Source organism: Chlamydotis macqueenii, chromosome 30, assembly GCF_036417535.1.
Source record: "Chlamydotis macqueenii isolate bChlMac1 chromosome 30, bChlMac1.mat, whole genome shotgun sequence".
Taxonomy (NCBI): Eukaryota; Metazoa; Chordata; class Aves; order Otidiformes; family Otididae; genus Chlamydotis; species Chlamydotis macqueenii.
The window spans coordinates 579,974-599,054 of NC_141585.1; the positions used below are offsets into that span (position 1 = coordinate 579,974).

The 19,081-nt window shown below is 65.6% G+C and overlaps 2 protein-coding genes across 2 annotated transcripts; both read right to left on the reverse strand.

Annotated features, from left to right (window-relative positions):
• Nucleotides 1–628: 628 nt before the first annotated feature.
• LOC147596995 (maestro heat-like repeat-containing protein family member 2B) lies at nucleotides 629–15,121 on the reverse strand. The gene is made up of 31 exons (XM_086769055.1): nucleotides 14,921–15,121; nucleotides 14,239–14,390; nucleotides 13,705–13,848; nucleotides 13,047–13,139; nucleotides 12,641–12,710; nucleotides 12,413–12,526; nucleotides 12,144–12,217; nucleotides 11,696–11,815; nucleotides 10,703–10,810; nucleotides 10,348–10,507; nucleotides 9,910–9,950; nucleotides 9,478–9,619; nucleotides 8,742–8,794; nucleotides 8,297–8,404; nucleotides 7,929–8,048; nucleotides 7,617–7,739; nucleotides 6,828–6,986; nucleotides 6,517–6,639; nucleotides 6,127–6,194; nucleotides 5,628–5,763; nucleotides 5,438–5,524; nucleotides 4,885–4,989; nucleotides 4,537–4,660; nucleotides 4,124–4,233; nucleotides 3,540–3,692; nucleotides 2,594–2,739; nucleotides 2,183–2,345; nucleotides 1,695–1,888; nucleotides 1,220–1,357; nucleotides 949–1,021; nucleotides 629–749 (listed from the first exon to the last, which is right to left on the reverse strand). Exons 1-31 carry the CDS (start codon nucleotides 14,991–14,993, stop codon nucleotides 732–734), a joined length of 3,492 nt encoding a protein of 1,163 aa, XP_086625181.1. The 5' UTR covers nucleotides 14,994–15,121; the 3' UTR covers nucleotides 629–731.
• On the reverse strand, nucleotides 15,055–18,366 carry LOC147596996 (uncharacterized). The gene is made up of 4 exons (XM_086769022.1): nucleotides 18,351–18,366; nucleotides 17,250–17,389; nucleotides 16,099–16,221; nucleotides 15,055–15,555 (listed from the first exon to the last, which is right to left on the reverse strand). Exons 1-4 carry the CDS (start codon nucleotides 18,364–18,366, stop codon nucleotides 15,055–15,057), a joined length of 780 nt encoding a protein of 259 aa, XP_086625148.1.
• Between the last annotated feature and the right edge of the window lie 715 nt (nucleotides 18,367–19,081).

The window sequence follows — 19,081 nt, forward strand, 5'->3', positions numbered from 1 at the left end:
GCGGTCCTCAGAGTGCAGGCACAGGAAAGAGCTGGAAAACGTCAGAAAAAGCGCAAAGCGTCAGCGATGTGGGGAGACAGAGCCATCAACCGGTGCGTACCCAGCGCGAGAGCTGGCCCGGCAAAGAGCTTCTGATGCGAGCGCTGCAGAAATAATCGTGAAAAGCAGTGCGACAAGGACATCTAGTGTCCAGAAGTGCCAGCTCTGAAAGCTCTTGCTGCTCCTCAGCAGTGCGGCCGGTTGAGGTGGTGCCAAACGTCGGAGTCCTGGTCGTCCAGGAAAGCCCGGAGCCCCGATGTCGGTGGTGCTGCGGATGCGGCGTCAACGGCCGGTGAGGAGCAGCAAGAGCTTGAGTTGCCGGCACTTTCGGTGTGGGAGCAATCGTCCGACGTTTGTGGTTTTTAGCTCAGCCCCAGGGACAGCCCCACAAGCAGGGGCAGGGCAGTTCCCGCTGCTGCCCCGAGGGTCGCCCTCTGACGGGTCAGCCTCTTCCACACTCTGTCCCTCACGCAGCCCGGGAAGGTCTGAGAGGGGCCCCGCAGCTGACAGCCCCCAGCCTCGGTGTCACCCACGTGTGATCTCGCCAACCACGAGGGTGCCATCGGGGGGGAAAAAAAAAAAAATGCTTTCCTTAAAGCCTCTTGTGATTACCTTTTTTTTGCTGGTGCTGGCTGGGACAGGTATCACGGACGGCCTCTGCTAGCGCCTGCCTCCCTCCGGCGTCCCTGTCGTCACTCAGGCCGAGAGAGCTGGAACGACACAGCCAACGTCACGGGAACCTGGTGACGGCCGGGCGCTCCCCTGCTCGTCCCGCTCCAGGGACTCGTTCCGCAGGGATCTTCCCCCACAAGAAAGGCATCCCAAGCAGCAGGATGTCAGTAAAGCCCCTCTGAACCCTTCCGTCCCCACCCCCTGCCTTGAATCAGCAAAGAAAAACGCAGCTCTCACCCGCAGCTTGACCGACCAGGAATCGGCAGGAGGCTCTGCCCCCGGCAGGCGGACCCCAGCTTGGAGCAGGACGCTGCGCAGGGGACACAAGCGAGGGACACACAGTCACTCAGGAAGGCCCCAGGCCGAGTCTCCAAAATTCACTTGCCCCGATGCAGACGCCGTTCTTCGGCTCCGGACGGCATCCCAGGCCCGCCGGAAGGGTCCCGGCAGCCGTTTCGCGGGGCTCAGCCCCGCAGGAGGCAGCCCGATGCCTCCCTGGGGCTCTTACCTGTTGAGGAGGCGCAGACCCTCGGCGTGAGCCATGGGGTTTTCCAGGCGAACCCACACTGCCTGATTCAGGAGCAGCCACATCCATTCCTGCGCCACGCATTTGCCCAGCACCAACTCCATAGCCGAGAGGAAAATCCTGGCAGAAGAAACAAAACCCACGTTAATCAAACGCGAACAACGCAAGCCAAACCAAAACAACACCGTCGCCACAACCCCAGAGAAACCTCCGGTCACAGCAGGTCGGGGGAGGGCTTCTCTTTCGCAGAGCTAAACGCCCCTGAAGTGATGCTTCAGAGACCTTCCTGCCCGGGAGCTGGAGGAGCCGCGAAGGAGCAGAAGCGAAGCAGCCGCAAGGACCGGTTTGCGCGACTAAGAAGCCGGGCAGGCGAAGCACTCCCTCAGCCCCACAAAGGCCCACAAGCCCCACAAAGTCTGGGCGAGGGGAGCTGAAGCCAGCCCCTCTGGCTCCTCACCTGCACGGCTTCTGCTCAAGCACCCGGCCCTCGAAGAAGAGTTGTCTCCAGCTGCTCGTGGAGGGAGGCAGCCGCTCCTCGCCCAGCGTTTCCCTGGCCCGCCTCAGGAGGCTGGGAAGGAGGTGGGGAAGCAGCTCCCTGAGCTGCTCCTCGTCCCTCACGGCAAGCGCCACCTCGCAGATGGCCTCGGTGATCTGCAGAGAAACATGACCAAGAACCACCCGTTCAGGCAAGACCTTTTCCCACCAGCCTGGTTCCCCCGCCTGCCTGCGCCAGCGCGTTCCTGTCCACACTCGTCACTTCTGCGACAGCCTGGCGCCTCGGGAGCGCAAAACTGCCCCGGCTCCCCACGCGCCTTGAGGCGGGCCCAGCGCAGCGCCCTGGGAGTCTCCACGGCCATCTGCAAAGGGCACCCGACTCCCTCACCTTCAAGGAGGACTTAGAAAGCAGAGGCCAAGCTGCAGAAAGGTCTCTGAACTTGAACGTACCGTCAGGATCTCCAGAGCAGTCCGAAGGTCGTGGCGCTTGCCCGCGGAGCCGTCAGCCCCCAGGCCGTTGTCTCCTGCTCTGTTTAGTTTCTCCACTAAGCACCTCAGGATCTCAATCCCAAGGCAGCTTTTCCCGAGGCTCCTCCACACTTCCAGCATGGCACTGCGAGGGGAGAGACGTTCACCCCTGAGCCCATAGCCTCGCAGTCCTGCAGCGCCCTCAAACCTCTTCATCTGCGGTAGGGCTCGCAACGCCCCGCTCACGGCAGAGACGCGAGCACGCAGTCCTGCGACGCTCCAGACTGCCCAGGCAGGGAAAAAAGACCTGCTTCTCAAGCAGGCTCTCCCAGCGCAGGCAAGCCGCAGGAGCTCTGTTGGACTACAGCGGGGGGAAGCGGGGAGCGCGCGTACCTGCCCCTGGGCAGACCTCTCTGGAGGAGACTGGTGATCACGGGCTCCCGGTGAGAGTGAGCGAGGAGAAATAGCGCAGAGAGCAGGAAAGGCCTGTGGATGCTGTGCTGCGTGCAGCTGTAAAGTAAGTCCAGGATTTCCGGAATCTGGATGGACGAAGAGGAGAAAGAAGGGCTCGCTGCATCCTTTCCCCTCTCCCGCAGGGCCCCGACGCAGTCGTTCAGCACAGGAGCAAGGCCTGCTGCCTCCAGAGCGCAGATCGAGCTCGAAACTCCAGCCCTTCCACCCTGCCTGACCCCGGGAGCTCAGTGTGCTCTTGGCCGTTGTGCGCACGCACACGCACGTATGCACGCACGCGCACGCCCAGCCTCAGTCACTGCGTGTGCCCCGGCCCAGCCCTGCCCTGCCCGTAACAGCAGCCGCCCAACAGCGGGGTGAGCTTTAGCTCGGCCGGGCACGACCCCGAGGGCTGCCAGCCACGGCTGCCGTCGCTGTGACGGACCCCTGCCAGCGGCAGACAGCCACGGGCTGAGTCTGGGCTCCGCGCGCTGCTGGTGGCCCTCGAGCCCCGCTGGAGCTCAGCAGAGCGCGAGCTCAGCGGAGAGGGAACTGGGGACCAGTGAAGAAAGAGCGGGGGAAGCGGGTCCCAGCGCAGGGCGGACCGACAGTGACCCTGCAGGAAGGGGAGGAACGGCAAGGTTGGTGCCTCCCAGCGTCTCACGCGTGCGAAGGACCTGGACCCCCGGGAGACTCTGGGCAAGAAGCGCCCGCACCCCTGCCACCGTCGGAGCAGATGCCAGCAGCAGGTGCTGATGCGCAGCTCAGACCACCGGTAGCCCCTCGGCTCCGCACACAGGCGGCATTGCTTGAGCCCGTGCCAACGGCACAGGGTGTAGTGCAACGGCCAACAGGAGAACTGACGAAAGGAATGAAAGGTCTCCTTTACCTCCTGGAGTATCTCCTCGCTGCATTGGGCCAGGAAGACGAGCACCCATCTCTGCGCTGCTCTTGCAGACGTGTACGGCGTGTGCAGCAAGCTGCCCAGGATGGCCCTCAGAAAGGCTGTGGCCTGTGCTGCAGGGATGCATTTGCAAACAGGCTGGAGAGGGGTGAGAACAGGAGAGCCCGCGTCACAGCTCTGCTCCAGCAATTCCCAGAGCAAAGGAAACTTGACGGGACGGTTAGCGCGGCAGTCGCGGAGGAGGCAAACGCTTGAGCCTCCTGCTGTGCACGCGGCGCTCTTTGCATCTGATGCGGCTGACCGATTTGGAAGTGTCTCCCCCCACGTTCGCTCAAGGACCAAATCTGTGTTCTGGTCAGAGCACTCGCTCACACGCACGCAGACACGCACGGCGTGGTATCTGCTCCAGCGTGCCTGAAGGACAGCCTTGTCCCAAAGCCTCCTGCTCCCTGCTAAGAGCAGCTGTCCTGGACCGCTCGCTCTGGAGACAGCGAGAGGCTGGAGGGGAGCAGGGAGACACGCAGGAGCCCAGGAGCTGGGCCGCCAGCCCGCTGTTTGGGGCCAGTTACCTCTGCTATTTTGGCAGTGGTCTCCAGCAGGGTCTCCTTGTCTGGGCCCTCCAGCTCCTCACACAGGTGCCTGATCTCCTCTGCCTGGGGCACCACCTCCGTGGCCGTGCCTGGAACAGACACCAGGAGAAAAGAGGAGTCACACCTACAGCAAACCACCCTCTGGCCCCAGATATTGATAACCAAAAACGCAAGTGGGGGCAGTGAAGGCCACTGGGAAACCCAGGCCCCTCCTGAAGTCAGTGCAGCAGGACTTCCCAAGCCCGATGGATGGCTGACACACCCCGAGCTGGAGAGAGCCCTCTTCCTCCTCCTGGGGACGGGGCCTGGCCCCGCAGGACCCCGCTGGTGCCAGGCCAGGAGGGGAGGGAGGAGCAGCCTGAGCAAGACCGCGAGGCACCCGCTCTCCTCACCGTGCATTTGGAGAAGGTGGCCCAGGCAGACGCATGCCGCCCGGCGGGACGCGGCCAGGCAGTCGCTGGTCAGAGTCCCCAGCAGTCCCACCAGGAAGCCAAACTCCTTGCAAGGATCTCTTCTCTGCAGGGGAGAGCAGCGGCAGGAGGGTTGCAGGCAGCCCCGGCACCCGCTCGCATCTACGGCCCAGCCGGCTCCCTGCGCAGCCACGGGGCAGAGGCAGGCAGAAGGGCTGCCCCACACTCCCAGGAGCCCCGAAACGCAGCCCCCAGCCAGGCAAGGCTCCCATCTGGGGCCAAGAACGGTGAGGAGGGGGCACCCGGGGACGCAGGGGGCACTCTACTCACCACGAGCCCAAATCGCTCCTGGCAGGCTCCCAGCACGTGGGCGCAGACCTGCAGGGCTCTCTCCCGCTCCCATTCTTTGGCTGAGGTGAGCCAGAATATCAGGACCTGGGGCAGGGTGCATCTCTCTCGCAACAGGCCTCTTTCTCTCCCCGAGATCCCTCTCCCTCCTCTCCGGCCCCTTCCCGGCGTGCCGCTGGACCCCACGGAGCACCGGCCCTGCAGCCTCTGCTGCCTCGCTGTCTCCAGCCGCCTGTGCCCTGGGTCAGGTGTTTCTTCCCTGCCCGCATCTCCCCGCTCCAGCCTTCCCCCCGGCTGCTCTGGCCCAGCTCAGGGCTGCTCTTGCCTTTCCCTCCAGCAGCGCCCCGACCTCCGCCTGGCCAGCAGCGGCAGATGTCGGGCGCTTCCAGCCCCCGGCCCCGGCCAGACGCACAGCCTCAGAGCAAGGAGCCAAAGCCCCACCTTCCCATGGGAAAGGCGCCCACCTCCTCTCAGCCGCTAAGGCCTCGATTCTCTGCCCCTGCAACGCTTTCCCTGGTGCCCCGTGGCTACTCACATCCACCACGTCGTCAAAGCAGGCCTCTGCCTCCAGAAGGGTTTCTATGAGGTGGCCCAGATCTTCCAAGCCTCTCCTCTGCAGGACCTGAAAGCAGGAAAGACAGGCGAGGTTCTGCATCACGGGGGCTGCCGGGGGGGCTGAGGTGGGCTCCTGACCCAGACGTGGGCAGGCACTGGCCGGTGGGTACCTGCATGTTCACAGCTGCCCTCACTGTCCTCCTCCTCCTCTTCATCCTCTCCTCGGAAGGACCGGACAAGAGGCACTGGCAGCACACTGTCAGCACTTTTTGATTTTCCTTCCTGCTCAGAGGAGGCCTCAGCTTGCTGCCCCGAGGAACAGGAGGAGAAAACAGAAAGGGGATTTACCAGCCCTCTCCAGCGCGGCTCAAACCACCACTGGGTTCCTCCTCATCGAGGGCCACAAATGCAACACGCGCAGCCCATGCCAGCGAGCGCCGCCTTCGGCTCCAGCAATTCCTGCCTCCTCCCAGGCAGCGAGCAAACCCCACTCCCAGCTGAGGGAACCCCCGGGGCTCCCTTCCCCAGGGAGACATCCAAAATGGGGAACGCCGTCCCGCTCCACAGCCCCAGCAGCTGCCGGCCCCACGCTCAAGGCCGCTGGGGCTACGGCAGCCAGCTGGGCTGGGGCACGCGGGGGGTCCCCGGCGCCCGCGGAACAGACCTCACCTCAACTGCTCCAGGGCCTGGAACACTCCGTACACCAGGGCGTCGCGGGGCTCCTCCTTTATCCAGCCCTGCAAGGCCCAGAGAGACACGTGCAGAGCTGGCAGCCATCAGGGACGCGGGACACTTCTCTGCCTGCCCTGGGGACAGGCTCTGCTGCCAGGCCTGGGCAGAAGCTGCCTCGGCACCTCCACAGATCCCCAAAGGCCCCGCGAGAGGGACCCTTCTCCTCAGCAGCAGCCACCCGGCACCAGCACCCAAGGGCCCCGCCAGCTCGGGACACAGCTCCAGGGGCTCGCGTGAAGCCCAGGCACCGCGGTGCTTCGGGGCAAACCAGCGCGACGGCGCAGCCCAAAACCGCCCCGTGGGACTGCCCCGGCTACAGGCACTCACCAGCAAGGTCCACATCGCCTCCTGCTTTAAGGAGAGCTCAAAGCTGCCGCAGTCGCCCACAGCCTGGATGGCACAGCTGACCTCGGTGATGCTTTCCACCAGGGCAAGCTTGAGCTGACACTCCTGAGGCCAGAGAGAGCAAAGCACCCCCTGAGCCCTTTGGGGGGCTGAGAGGTGGAGAGGAGCACGGGCAGGGGGAAGCCCCAGGGGAATCTGATCCGGATGTTGAGGACAAACCCTTCCTCGGGAGATCTTTAGAAGGAGAGCGACCATCTCAGTACAGCCCTGCCCCGCACGCCCTCTGCTCCTACCTTCTCTTTGGCTCTGGAGAGCCGCAGGATGTTGCCCATGATTTCTTTATCCACGTGGCTCAGCAGCTGCTCCTTGGGGGCATGCAGCGCGATGCCGCTGAGGGTGCGCATCAAGGCGGCACAGGTGCCCTGGGCTTTCTCCATCATCTTCTCGCATACCTGTGTCAAGAGAGGTGCCCCGAGACATCAGCCCCGGGCCTCCCGCGGGCTCCTGCTTTGAGAGGTCGGGGAGCTCTCTGGAAGCTTTCTTTGGCAAGGTGTCTGACATAGCCGGTCACGGTCCTGCTCAGAGACACGCAGCCCGCGCGGGCCAGCAGCGCAGGGGAGCCCAGTCTGCTCAGCGCCCCAGGACGGGCTGCACCACGCTCTCTGCGGGGCCCTGCCCTGCCCAGAAATTCTTTCCCACAGCCTCCCGCGGGGGAGCAGAGCAAACAAGACCTCAGGAGGCTTCTGCTCCCAGCCCTCAGCTTTGAGGAAGGGCCGGAGTGCTGCACCGTGCCTCCTGGCGCCAGCTGCTGCTGACGCTGAGCGCGGGGCAACGCGGCTCTGCAAGCAAACAACTGCTGCAGCTGCCCCAGCTGGGTAGCTCGCATCCACGAGCTCTCAAACCCCGTCCCTGCCAGAGACACCTCAGGGGCCCTAACGCCAGCGCGTCCCCTCTGAACCACAGCTCTCAGGTAGCTCTTACGAGAGGGCTGACCTAAAGGCAGCTGCCACCACCTGGCTGCTGCAGAAGTGGAAATAAGGCCAAAAAAGAAAAGCCACCCAGCAACACCACGGATCCTTTACCTTCCAGCTCTTTAAAGTCAGGTAAGTCCAGTCTCTGCTGAAAGTAGCGTGGGCCATACTCACTGTGTCCAGCACCATCTCGAAGTGGCTCTCAGCAGCGTGGGACACAACACAAACCATTCCCTGCAACCACAGAGAAACAGGGAGTCGGTTCCAGCCCAGGCACTCAGCTGCGGCCAGCGACAAGGGCCAGGCAGCAGCGTGCGGCACTGGGGAAACAGCCGCAGCGGGGGACACCAAGGAGATCTGGAGCAGCCCTCCCTCTCCCCCAAAAAGAGGTAGGAGATGCTCTGGCCATGCGCATCACCTCACCTGGGACTCAGACAGCTCCGCACAGTTTGCCGCCTCAAGGAACCGCAGCACCTGCCCTTGGACGTGCCTGAGGTCCCGACAAGCTGCCAGCGCTGTCCCAAGAGCCTTGCACAGGAAAAGCTGGAAGAGAAGAGGCCAAGCCCGAGATGCGCTCACGGCCCCGCCTGTCAGGAGAGGGCTGCCCCCAGACGGACCCGACCGACCCCGGGAGCAGGCGAGGCGGCCGCAGCGCCAGGCTGGAGCCAGCGGCTGGGGCTGCCCAGGGGGAAGGGCCTTTTTGGTCGGAGGGAAGGGGAAGCGGTGAAAACCGCCCGTGCGGGCAGAGCCCTGGTGCCAGCCCCAGGCCTGGCGCAGGGCAGGACACGCACCTTCTCCCAGGAGCCGGGGGCAGAGCTGCCCAGCTGCCGGCTCAGCTCCTGGCTCAGGCCCACGGTCCAGCCCTTCTCCTCGATGCGCTCCAGCGACGCTCGCAGGAACTGGAATGAAGAGGAGAGGAAGCGAGCGTTCCCAACCTTCTTAGCAGCCGCCCCGCTCTTCCCCTAACGCCCCCTGTGAGACCCCCGGCACGCTGGGTGTGGAGGAGGAGGCAGCGCTAAGGCGCAAGCCACAGCGTTGGAGGGCGTTAGCCATCGGCCGTGGCACGCGTGCAGCCAGCAGCTCCGCTCCTCTCGGCGGGCAGGCACCCGCTGCTTCAAAAGGCGCAGGGGGCTCAGGAGGTGCCCCCAGCTCCTGCTGCCTCCACAGGCAGCCCCGACAACTTCGTCCGCTCCCTCTTCTCCCCCTCGTTTGTGACGCCCCCCAAGGATGCTCTACCTTCAGCACGCGGTGCTCCCACTCTGCAGAGCACAGGCAGCTCTCGGTTTTTCCTGGAAAGCAAGAGGGAGCAAAAGCTCTCGCTACAGCAAAGCCCTTGCTAAGCCCAACGCACGGGACGGACCCCAGGGGCGTTTGCCAGAGCCACTGATTCCAGCTGGGGAAGGACACGCTGACTGCAGCCGAGCCCTGCTGCGTGCCTGCAGCTCCCAGAACAGCTGGGGAAGGACACGCTGACTGCAGCCGAGCCCTGCTGCGTGCCTGCAGCTCCCAGAACAGCTCTGACCCCCGAGTCACAGCACGCACCAGCAACACGCATCTTTTGCTTGGTGACCCACGGCTCTCTGCTCATTTGCAGCCCTTCTGCCAGGCCATTGCCAAGGACGGCAGCTGCAAAGCTGGCCTGGCCTGGGGACCAGGTCCTCCTAAGTCCGGGGCTGCACCCCCTCCAGGAGCACCAGTCCTGCCCCTCCCCAAAACTCTGTCCCAGGCAGGACGTGGGCGTGCCACCAAGACCTGCCGCCCGAGGGGACATCAGTGGTCCCGTCCGTCCCCCGGCCAAAGGGACGCCAGGGGACAGCTGCCCCAAACCTCAGCGCTGGATCCCTGGAAGGGGAAAGGCAGCAGAGCAAGCGGTGGGGAACTGGGGACAATTCTTCTCCCTCACGCTGGGAAGCTGCATTTTCCTGCCCCGCCGGCCTCCCCTGCAGCCTCTCCCTCCCCGCCCGCACTTCACCTTCCAGGCACTGGAGCAGGAGGGGGATCTCGGTCGCCCACACGGCCCCCAGGGCTCTGTGGATCCTGCTGTGCAGGGCCTGCAGCAGCTGCAAGGCAGCGGCTGCGCGTTGGCCGCTCGCATGGTAACCCGCCGCCACCACCTAAGGGAGGGCAGGAGAGAAGAGTCGCTCTGGGCGCCGGAGCCACGGCTTCTCCCCGAGGGAGGGAGGGAGGGAAGGAGCTCGGCGCCGCTCCAGCAGCGGGCAGGCCGTGGCAGGGCGGTCGCTGGCAGCTCCGAGAAAGGAGCGCGACCCCCAAGGGGCTCGGGGTGACTCGGGCACGCTGCCTCCTCCTCGAGGGCGCCTGGCACCGGCCTCCACAGCATCTCTGCCCCAGGCTCTCCCACCAGCCCAGGCCAGCAAAGCCCTTTCCCCAGGGCCCCACTACTCACCAGCAGTCGAACCAAGAGGGCCTGGGGAGCCGGCAGCAAGGCTGCGGGGAGGGAGAAAGGCTGCGTGAGCTGATGAGCCCCTGCCGGGCCCTGACCCTCGCCCCTCCGACGCCCCCGCACAGGGCTGAGAGCTGAGAGCAGCCGCGCTGCCCCACCGCTGGCCCTGGGGAGCTCCCAGGGCTGCCCAGCGTGAGATGAAGGCAGCTCCGGCACGGCCAGGATGAGTCCTGGCTCCCCAGGAGAGAGCACCGTGAGCAGGAGAGCCTGGCCTTGCAGCGGGCAAGGGGCAACGCAGGCCAGAGCCCCTCGAGCCCAGCAGCAGAGCCTGGCTCCGAGCTTTGGATTTCCCGGGCTCCTGCTGAGGGCTGGTGGGGCGCAGGGAGACACGCACCGCCCCAGCCCTTGGCCAAACCCAGCAGCATTCTCTGGGGCTCCTACCTCGCTCCTGGGTGTCCATGGCATCAGGCTCCTCCTCTTCTTGCTCGCACCCCGCTCTCTCCCGTCTCTCGGCCAAGGCTCGGAGGCAGCGGGAGAGCGGGACCAGCATGCCGCTGTACTGGGCTGGCATCACGTACTGCAGCAGCCTCGGCCACAGGAGCTGCGGAGAAGAACCGGGCAATTCGCCACCTTGGCATTTCCACTCAGCTTGAAGACAGAAGGGTCGGTCTGTGTTCCCCCAAGCCTTGTGCGATTCAGGGCGCGGGAGGGGAGAGGTTCAGGGCCTGGGGGAGCGCTAGGAAAAATGTCCCGAAGGCAAGCAGTGGTGACAGCAGCAGGGCGGGAGGAAACTCACTTTGGTCATCCCTCTCAGGGAGACATCCAGCGAGCCCACGATGTCCATGCACAGGGTTCGGATTGCTTTGTCCTCCTCTGTCTCCCAGGAGAAGAGCCCTCCTGCGACCTGGAAGAGAGAGGTGGCCCAACCCCTGTTACTCTCGGCCCCCAACCTGCGAGGCTCAGGCACGACCCACAGCGCGGCTGTGCCTGCCTCCCGCCAGCGCTGACCTCCCGCAGGAGGACAAGGACAGCTGGACCCGGCTTGAGGACCAGGTCCCAGACCCTGGGGAAGGACTGGGAAGCCTGGGAGCAGAGAGCACCGCTGCTTGTCTGCACGCTCCCCTGGGGCCCAAACGCTGCTGTCCTCCGCAAAAGCGAGCTGAGAAACGGGCCCTTCGGCAGGGCTGTGCTCGGCGCCAGCCCTGGAGGCAGCACGGCCGGCCCGGGGGATGCGGAGGATCCACGCCCGGAAGCCCTTTCCTTTGCCCTGCTCCCAAAGCAGAGCCTCCTGAGCCCCAAAGCCACGCACACGGATCTCCCAGCCGGAGGGAAGCTCCGGCCAGACGGAAGATCCTCGCCGTGTCAGCGGGAGGCTCAGCCGTCCGCAGCATTCGTCCCCTGGGTATCCAGCTGGAAACGCTCAGGGAAGGCACGGCCAAACGGCCCGCTCCCTCTCCAGGAGGGACGCAGGCCCCCAGGCTGCTACGGGACGGGCAGGGTGTGCTTTGGAGGGCCGCAGCGCAAGGCGGCCACGGGAAGCTCCAGCCAGCCCCACCTGCCTGCCCGGGCCGTGTGCTGCTGCTCGTCCCCCAGCACTGCAGGCCGGAGGGGGTCCTGTCCCTGCAAGCCCCTCCCTTCGCCAGGCGCCTTTGCTGAAGGTGCCCGCGGGCACAGCTCAGCCCGTGGGGTGCTCCTGCAGCCGTGCCAGCCCGGGTGGCACACCCCGGGGTAAACCCACATCAGGCACCGGCGTCGGGTCAAAGCCCTGGGGGTCCTGCTCTGCCCTTACCGGTCTGCCCAAGGTCCGGCTGAACTCCGTGAAGATGTGCCCCACCACATCCCACGCCCAGCAGCTCTGGAAGTCCAAGCTGAGCAGCTCCCTGATGAACTCCAGAACGGCCCTGCGCACCTGCCAGGGGAGAGCGTGGTTACCATCCTCCTGGTCAGAACCCAAAGGGAAGTCGCCTTTGCTGGGGCTGGCGGAGAGACGACGAGGGCACGGCAAAAGCTTTCACTCCCGGTGTCAGGGCTGGGCTTTAGCACCAGGCTGGACCGGCGTTTGCCCCACGGAGCACAGCGACCTCCCCGCTCCGCTCCGGCAGCTCTCCCTGGGGAGGAGCCATCCTCCTCCGCCTGGGCGCCACGCTGGCGCTTCCCCAGGCACCTCAGCCCTGCCCGGAGAGAAAGGGCATCTCTGCCTCCCCTGAGCACCACCATCCCTTCCCAAACCAGCTCACCTGGGCACTGGGGTCGCCGCACACCGACCGCACGGCCTCCACCACCTGGGGCAGCTTCTCTCTCATCGCGGGCGCTGGAAGCGAGACAGAGGTGCGCGTTCAGGCAGAGCCCCGACGGCAGAAGGGATCCCTAAAAACTTCCAAGCTTTTTGCACGCCAAGGGGACAGAAGCGCGGGGCCTGGCTGCGGGTGCACCACTGTCAGCCCGCTCCCGCTCTCAGCCCGGCGGCCCCAGCCCCTGCCCCGTGTCCCTGGCTGGCAGCACTGACCGTCAGCGCGGGCCAGCACCCCCAGCAGCCCCAGGGCTGCCACACGACCGGCCTGGCTCCCGCTGCTCAGCTGGGACTGCAGGAACTCGACTGTCTCCCCGGGGTAGACTCGTGCTGCGGGGAAGAAAGCGCACGCTGCGTTAGCAGGCGGCTGCCCCCGAGCGCCAAGGCCAGGGAGGAGAGAGCCGCCACAGCACGGCGGGGAATCGCCCGCTCTCCCCTCCTCACCCTGCAGCAGGATGCAGCGGGACAGCAGCGCCTTACAGGCCGGGCCAGGCTCTTTGGTCACATCTGAGAGCTGCGGGAAGAAGATGCGTTTTAGAGAAAGTTACGCCAGCGTTGAGCGGGACTGGAAAGAAACGGTGCTCTCCGCTCTCCCCTCCCTGAGCACTCTGGGCACAGGACCCCCAGCCCAAACCCACCCCACCCCACCGGCAGCCCAGCCTGCCCAGGAGCTGAGGCCGAGCGGCGTCGAAAGGCTGTCCTTCGGGTGCTGGCGCCCCAGAGCCCTCCTGCGAGCTGGCCCAGAGGGACGGTACGCCCTGCCCTGCCCTGCCCGCCTGCAGGTCCTTCCCCTCCACGGCAATCGTGCGCGCGGGCTGCAGGCCGGTGGCGGGGCGCGGGCTCCCCTTACCTGGCGGTGCACAGCGGTGCTGATGGTGAGAGCCGTGCCTTGGGAGACCGGGGTCTGAACTCCCTCCAGCATCTCCAGGGCACAGCTGAGGCTCTACAAGAGAACGGGGGAGGAAGAGGAGGCTCAAGCCACCTAAAGGCGCTTGGGAAAGGAGAAACCCAGCGCAGCCGGGATCAGGGCAGTCCCCCACTCCAGCTCCCAGGGGAAACCCCAAACCCTCCCGCACGGGGCTGCTTCGTTGCCTTCCCCTCAGAGCAGCGTCAGGAGGGTCTCTTTCCTCTGAACAGGGCCCTGCGTTGACAACTCTGTTTCCCGGCACCTCCCACTCCTCAGCCCCCACTCATCGCTGGACGGGACTGAACACGGCCCTGGGCATTAGGGCAAAGCTCTTCCCACACGTGGAGCCCCAGGGAGGTGGCAATGCCTCCCCTCCTGAGAAGACCAGCCCCAGGGACTCCTGTCTCGTCTCCCTCCTGGCCCCTCTGCATCGCTCCTTTCTCGCCCCAAGAGCTCAGAAAGCCTGCGGCCTCCTCTGCTCTCCGCGCACCTTCCCTGAGGGCTACTCCGCTTCTCCTGGCGCCCCTCAGCACCCCAGCACCTCGCGGCACTCGCACCGACCCAGCCCAGCAGCCGCGCGGGGCCGGGCGCAACGCCTCACCTTGGTGACCCGGGAGGTGTCCCGAAGCTGCGCGCACTGCTGCAGGACCCAGAGCAGCTGCTCCCAGGCGCGCTCGCGGTGCTGCTCCTCACGCAGGAGCAGCTCCAGCATGGCAGTCACCGCCTCGAGCACCGCCTGCCTGTCCTGAAGCGGGAAGGGAGAGGCTCTGCTTGGAAGGCTGAACGTCTGCCCAGCGCTCAGCATCCCCTGCACACCAGTCTGCCCTTCAAACTGGGAGCGGTTTCCCTTTCCCTTCTGCCCGGCAGCAGAAGAGCTCGCTCCAGAGCGCAGAGGGCATTTCCCCACGCTGGCACTCCTGCCTCCCTGCAGAAAGACCCCAGGACTCGGCTGCTCCCTGGCAGGGAGCCCCTGGCCTCAGGAACGGTGCCGGCAGGCTCCTGGCTGGGGGTGCTCGCTCACACAGACCACCCCCTCTCCCCTGGCCCCGCTGCTCCCCTCCCACCGGGCGCAGACAGACCCACCGACGTGGCCATCCCTGCTCCGGCCCCAGCCGCCTAAAACAGCACTCCTCACCTCTTCCTCCTCGCAGTCGCGCCAGTGTACCACTGCGTACTGGAAGACCGGGTAAATGGCCTCACAGAAGTGCGCCAGCCCCCTGCGAGGGAAGGGGCATCGCTCCCAGTCGCAGAGGTACGTCCCGACTCCTTTTAACCACTGCTCCAGAACTGCTCCAGGAGAAAGGAAAAGGGAGCAGGTGAGAGTCCGCGGCAGGGACAGCACCTTGCACCCTCAGCCGAGCCTCTTTTAAGGACAGTGGCAGGCTGGGCAGGGTGCAGCCCAGGATCCCATCGGGAGACGAGAGGCTCCTGAGGTGCCTGGATTCAACCAGCCCACGCTTCCTTCCTCCTCCTCCTCGATGGTCTGTTCCCCTCCAGCATTTCTCACTGCAGCCCCGTCCCTTCCTTTCCCTGCGCTGCCCTCACACTCGTCCTTTCACAGCAGGGATTTGAATGCCAGCGGAAAGCAGGGGACCGCAAGGCCTGGGAAGGGACCCGGGAGTTTCTCCGTGCAGCACCGCAGAAACCTCCCGGGCTTCTCCTGCTCCTTCTGCACACTCGCAGCAGCTCGGGATCGCCAGGGCCTGACCCCGCTGCGGGCTGACACCCACCGCGTTCCCTCTCAGATCTCCCACGGAGCCAGCAAAGCCCACCCCGGGCCCTGCCCCTGGGACCTCCGCCAAGGAGACGACGCTCACCACAGCAGACGGCGCGCAGGATCCGGCCGCTCCCCACCCGGCTCAGCACGGCGCGCAGGGAGAGCAGCGTCATTCCCACAAAGGGGATGCACTGCAGGGCTGCAGGGAAGGCAGCGAGAGAGGGACCGAAAGGGTCAGCGAGAGACACGGGAGGCTGGGGTCCGTCCCTGGCAGGGCCGAGCTGCTGGGCCACGTGGGACAGGCCAGAGGCTGCGGGGAGGGCTGCCTTCCCCAGGGGGGCACAGGGAAGCCCTCTGGCCAGGGGGGGTTCGTCTCCGGTGGGCTCCCCTCCTTCGGGGACTGGGATCAGACTGGTAAGGCAGAGTGGCAAGGCGGCCGGGCGCGGAACGAGGAGGAACAGCAACTTCAGAGGCCCCCAGTTCAACACAGAGCGTCAAGGGACGGGGAGGACCCCTCATACCCGTTCTCGCAGACCCCTGCCCACCCCAGGAGGCCGAGGGTGCCGTACCGTAGCTGCGGGCCATTTTGCCCAAGGTGAGGAGCACAGTCTCGTCAGGGACCTTCCCCACGGCCTTCAGGTGGCTCTGGAGCTCAGACATGACAAAGTGGAAGTGCGAGCGGGCCAGAGCCACCAGGACATCGCCAGCGGCCGTCTTCACATCGTCTGTCACACCCTGCGAAAGCGGCCCGGGTTAAACGCTCCCAAGGAAAAGGCGGAGGCGCTCGGACAGGCTGAATGGCTCCGTCTCCTCTGCGAGACCCTGGGCGCAGCTGAGCTCAGGGCCCGGCCGCTGCCGCCTCTGCCACCCTGGGAGAGGCCAGCAGCTCCCTGGCGACACCCGGGAGGCTTCTCCTCAGCACAGCCGCAGGCCGCTGCCCCCTCTCCCTCTCCTGGAGATGCCAGGAACAAACCGTTGCAGCCTCCAGGCCCCCCTGGGCCCTTTCCCTGCGGCTGGTGAGTTCCCACGGCTCTTCCTCAAATAACCTTGAGCTTGAACCCAGCTCTCCCCAGTGAGAAACAGCCCCGAGCCGCCTCTCCGCACAGCTCTCTGCCGCCCCTCTCCACATTCCCTGTACCGACGAGTCCCCAGAGCCTCTCCCTTCCCACCGCCACGGGCCCCGAAGAGCCGAGGAACATCTCCGCGCCGCTCTCTATTTCCCCAAAACCCAGGGGCGCAGGCAGGCTGCTTTGGTGGCCTTGGAAGAGACAAGCTCACCTGGGCTGCGCGCAGGTCACCGGACGCCTCTGCTATCAGGCGGTTCACGACGCCTCTCGGCAGAGAGCCGTCATCTCCCTGCAAGAGGCTCTCCAGCTCCCGGTACGTCTCCACTCGGTCGCCCTGGGGACAGACCGCAACGGGGACTGACGCGCCTCGCTTTGCCCTGGATCCCAGGGAGCCACCGCAGAGACCTGCTGCCCCCCCGAGTCGTCTGTGCGACACGGGCACGAGGGACGAGCTGCAGCATCGCTCAGGACCGCCGCGGGGAACAGCAAGATCTCCCACGGCGCCTCTGACACCAGCGGAGAGCCAGATGGGGAGATGGACGCCGTCAGGGCAAGAGGCCCCGGGGAGCCTCGGGGGCCGCTCCTGAGGACGGGGGACGCTGGAGGGCAGAGGGAAGGTGCCGGGCGAGGAAGGCTCTGGCTGCTCGCTCAACTCCTGCCTAGATCGTGCCTAACCCAGCTCGTGGGAAGGCCTGACGGGCGCTTGGTCAAAAAGCTTTTGAAGTGGATCCAACAGCCGCTGAAGCGCTGAGGCTTTCGTGCTTCCCAGTCTGGTACGGGGGACGCCCACGCCGTGCCAGAGGAGGAAGGGCGAGCGCTCTCACCGTCGGCTGGGTACCGGATCCTGGTTTTGCTGGTAGGTGCACAATATGAGGAGGTCTGGGTTGCAAGGGATGAAACCTGAGGGCTTGACTGGTGAAGAAGTGAATTCACGTGCCAGACTGGTCTGGGCTGACGGGGACTGAGCCCGTCTTTCGTGTTGGTTTTATTTCCTCAGGAGCTCATGGAATAAAGTTTAAATCCCAGAGCAGGCTGTCCTGTGAACGCGAACGATCCAGATGGGGCATGCCAAACGGGAAGGCGTGGGAACGAGACCATGCCCCACGCAGGGGAAGCCAGGAGCACCCCGCACTTTGGGGCACAGCTTCGCTCCTCGCTCAGGGAGGAGCCCCAGCGCAGAGAGAGTTCCCAGAGCGGAGCTGAGGGGGGGCCTCGGGCACCTGGGCAAAGGGGCTGGGGGGACGCTGGCGTTTATGCAGGAGGGCAGAGGTGCTGTCAGCCCAGATGCCCCTCTGCCACCACCCCCAGGGATGCCAGGGGGACGGGGCGGGGGGAGGCCCTCAATTCCCCCCCCCGCCTCACCTCATGGTCTTGCAGCCGCTTGAGCAGAGAAGTCCCGACAGCCGCAAAGGTAGCGACGGCCGCAGGGACAGTCCCGGTCGCCCCGCCTCTGTCCTCAGAACGCGCAGCTCTGGGCTGGAAACGCAGGCACGGGCAGAGAGCTGGAAGAAAAGAAAGGATGGGTTTTGCTGGCTGCGGGGCGTCGCAGCAGGGAGGGCTGAGGGTCTTCCCAGCCCCCCCCAGCACTGACAGCCTGCGCTGGCACGAGGGCAGGCGGTGGGATGAGGGGAGGCGGCGTTCCCCTCTCTGCAGCAGCGGGAGGAGGGCCAGCGTGGGGCACTGGGCCCATTCCAGGCTCCCCAGTGCCAGAACGGCAGCAACACGCTGCAGCGAGCCCAGCGCGGGGACCCTGAGCTGGGCAGGGAACGGACACGGGGCTTGGCCAGGAGAGGCCAGGAGGGCTAGCGCTGGGCAGCCCCAAGCGGAGCCGGCCGGGCCAGGCCGCGTCTGAGTCAGCGGCCCCACGGAGGGCAGGGAGAGGATGGAGCCACAGACCTCTCGCAGGTGCCCGGCAGCAGGATGAGAGGGGACTGGGTGTCCCGGGCTGGCTGGGATGGAGTTAACCTTCACCTGAGCTGGGAGGAGAACTGGAGCTGGTGGCCCCTGTGGCTGGGGCACCCAGCTGGGCCAGGTTACTCATCAGCCAACAGCTGGGGTGAGTTTACCCCAACCAGCCCCAGGGTGGGGCTGCTCCATCCCTGGGACACCACGCGCAGCAGATCAGTGAGGGGGGTGCTGAGGGGAGGCTCCTGCTCCCCGGGAGGAGACTGGGCGTGGGGGTTTGCTGTGAGCTGCTGTACTCCATTTGTTTTCCATCTCTGTTTTGTTTTCTCCTGTTATTTCTCTTACACTTATTTTGTGGTTCATCTTAACCCACCGTTTTTGCTGCCTTTTGTTTACCAGTTCTCCTCTCTGTCCCACTGGAGGGTGGGGGGAGCGAGAGAGAGACGGCGCAGCTTGGTCCTGAGCGGGGCTGAACTGCGACACTGGGACGCAGCCCCCAGCACCCGGCTGGGACGGACCCTGCCTCCAGCAGCCCCCAGCCTCCCACCAGCCCCTCACCTCTGAGCGCTCTCATCATCCTCGTGGCAACACGATCCCCAGACGCACGCACGGTTCTCTCCGAGCAAAAGCCGAGAGAAACTGAGGCAGCACCAGCCTGGGGAGGCAGCTCTAGAGCCCGGCCATTGTGATGCGCCTGCGGGCGTGGCACCTCCCAGGCTGCTGTGACACGGAATCATAGAATCACGGAATGGTTTGGGTGGGAAGGGACCTTCCAAGCCCACCCAGCCCAACCCCCTGCCAGGAGCAGGGACATCTCCAACCGGATCAGGTCGCTCAGAGCCCCGGCCAACCTGGCCTGGGATGTTTCCAGGGACGGAGCACCCACCGCCTCTCTGGGCAGCCTGGGCCAGGGCTCCACCACCCTCAGTGTAAAACATTTTTCCTAATATCTGATCTGAATCTGCCTCTCTCTATTTTGAACCCATCACCCCTCGTCCTGTCGCACCAGGCCCTGCTGAAGAGTCTCTCCCCACCTTTCCTGCAGCCCCCTTTGGGCACTGGGAGCCGCTCTCAGCTCTCCCCGGAGCCTCCTCTTCTCCAGGCTGAGCAGCCCCAGCTCTCCCAGCCCAGCCTCAGAAGAGAGGTGCTCCAGCCCTCTCAGCATCTGCGTGGCCTCCTCTGGACCCTCTCCAACTGGTCCATGTCCCTCTTGTGCTGGGGGCTCCAGAACTGGACACAGTTCCACCTGGGCACCAGGCAGCCAGGCAGGAGCGGCCTGAAGACTCTCC

Excerpts from the sequence above, each read along its gene's own strand:
- LOC147596995 (XM_086769055.1), bottom strand. The coding sequence starts at position 14,993 with ATGACGCTGCTCTCCCTGCGCGCCGTGCTGAGCCGGGTGGGGAGCGGC. Across the intron at positions 13,849-14,238 it reads GCGACTGCGAGGAGGAAGAG|GACAGGCAGGCGGTGCTCGA; the intron begins GTGAGGAGTGCT and ends TTCCCGCTTCAG. Across the intron at positions 13,140-13,704 it reads ACACCTCCCGGGTCACCAAG|AGCCTCAGCTGTGCCCTGGA; the intron begins GTGAGGCGTTGC and ends GTTCTCTTGTAG.
- LOC147596996 (XM_086769022.1), bottom strand. Across the intron at positions 16,222-17,249 it reads AGCGGCTGCAAGACCATGAG|GGCGACCGAGTGGAGACGTA; the intron begins GTGAGGCGGGGG and ends GTCTGTCCCCAG. Across the intron at positions 15,556-16,098 it reads GTGACCTGCGCGCAGCCCAG|GGTGTGACAGACGATGTGAA; the intron begins GTGAGCTTGTCT and ends CCGCTTTCGCAG.